Raw genomic sequence first — 599 nt, 5'->3', positions numbered from 1 at the left:
ACAGATGTATAAACTCTTCTCCCACGGTGTTGTCTTTCAGGCTGTGAGAGGAATGCTGGACAACCACAACGAGCCGGTCAGTGACCTCTCGTACTTCGACTGCATTGAGAGTGTGATGGAGAACTCCAAGGTAGGTCTTTCTAACGGTCGCTCCGTGCAGACCCGCTCGGCTGAGCGTCTTCTGACTCCGCGGCGTCTGTTCAGGTCCTCGGTGAATCCATGGCAGGGATTTCCCAGAACTGTAAGACCGGGGACGTGTCGGCCTTCGGAGACTGTGTGGGATCAGCGTCCAAGGCTCTGTGTGGCCTCACTGAAGCAGCAGGACAGGTGCACTGGACGACCACGAGCCCCATCCCACAATCTTTTATTTTCTATTTTAAATCATATTTAACATTTGTTTCTGTTTCAGGCCTCCTACCTGGTGGGTGTGTCCGACCCCAACAGTCAGGCCGGACACCAGGGGCTGGTGGATCCCATCCAGTTCGCCAAAGCCAACCAGGCCATTCAGATGGCCTGTCAGAACCTCGTTGACCCAGACAGCAGTCCATCACAGGTAAATCATAATTACACCTGAGAAGAACACATGGAAACACTCCCAA

General features: G+C 53.3%; 1 protein-coding gene across 1 annotated transcript; it reads left to right on the top strand.

Annotated features, from left to right (window-relative positions):
- Positions 1-16: 16 nt before the first annotated feature.
- Positions 17-553, top strand: LOC103399604 (talin-2-like; the record flags this gene model as incomplete). Its single annotated transcript, XM_008338272.3, has 3 exons — positions 17-130; positions 205-327; positions 410-553. Coding segments are annotated over exons 1-3 (345 nt in total), but the record flags the coding sequence as incomplete, so codon positions are not given.
- Positions 554-599: the final 46 nt, after the last annotated feature.

This window comes from Cynoglossus semilaevis, unplaced genomic scaffold (genome assembly GCF_000523025.1).
Source record: "Cynoglossus semilaevis isolate Cse_v1.0 unplaced genomic scaffold, Cse_v1.0 C18912362, whole genome shotgun sequence".
In the NCBI taxonomy this organism is placed as follows: domain Eukaryota; kingdom Metazoa; phylum Chordata; class Actinopteri; order Pleuronectiformes; family Cynoglossidae; genus Cynoglossus; species Cynoglossus semilaevis.
The sequence above is the reverse complement of the archived record's forward strand: the minus strand, read 5'-3'. Positions and strand labels throughout refer to the sequence as shown.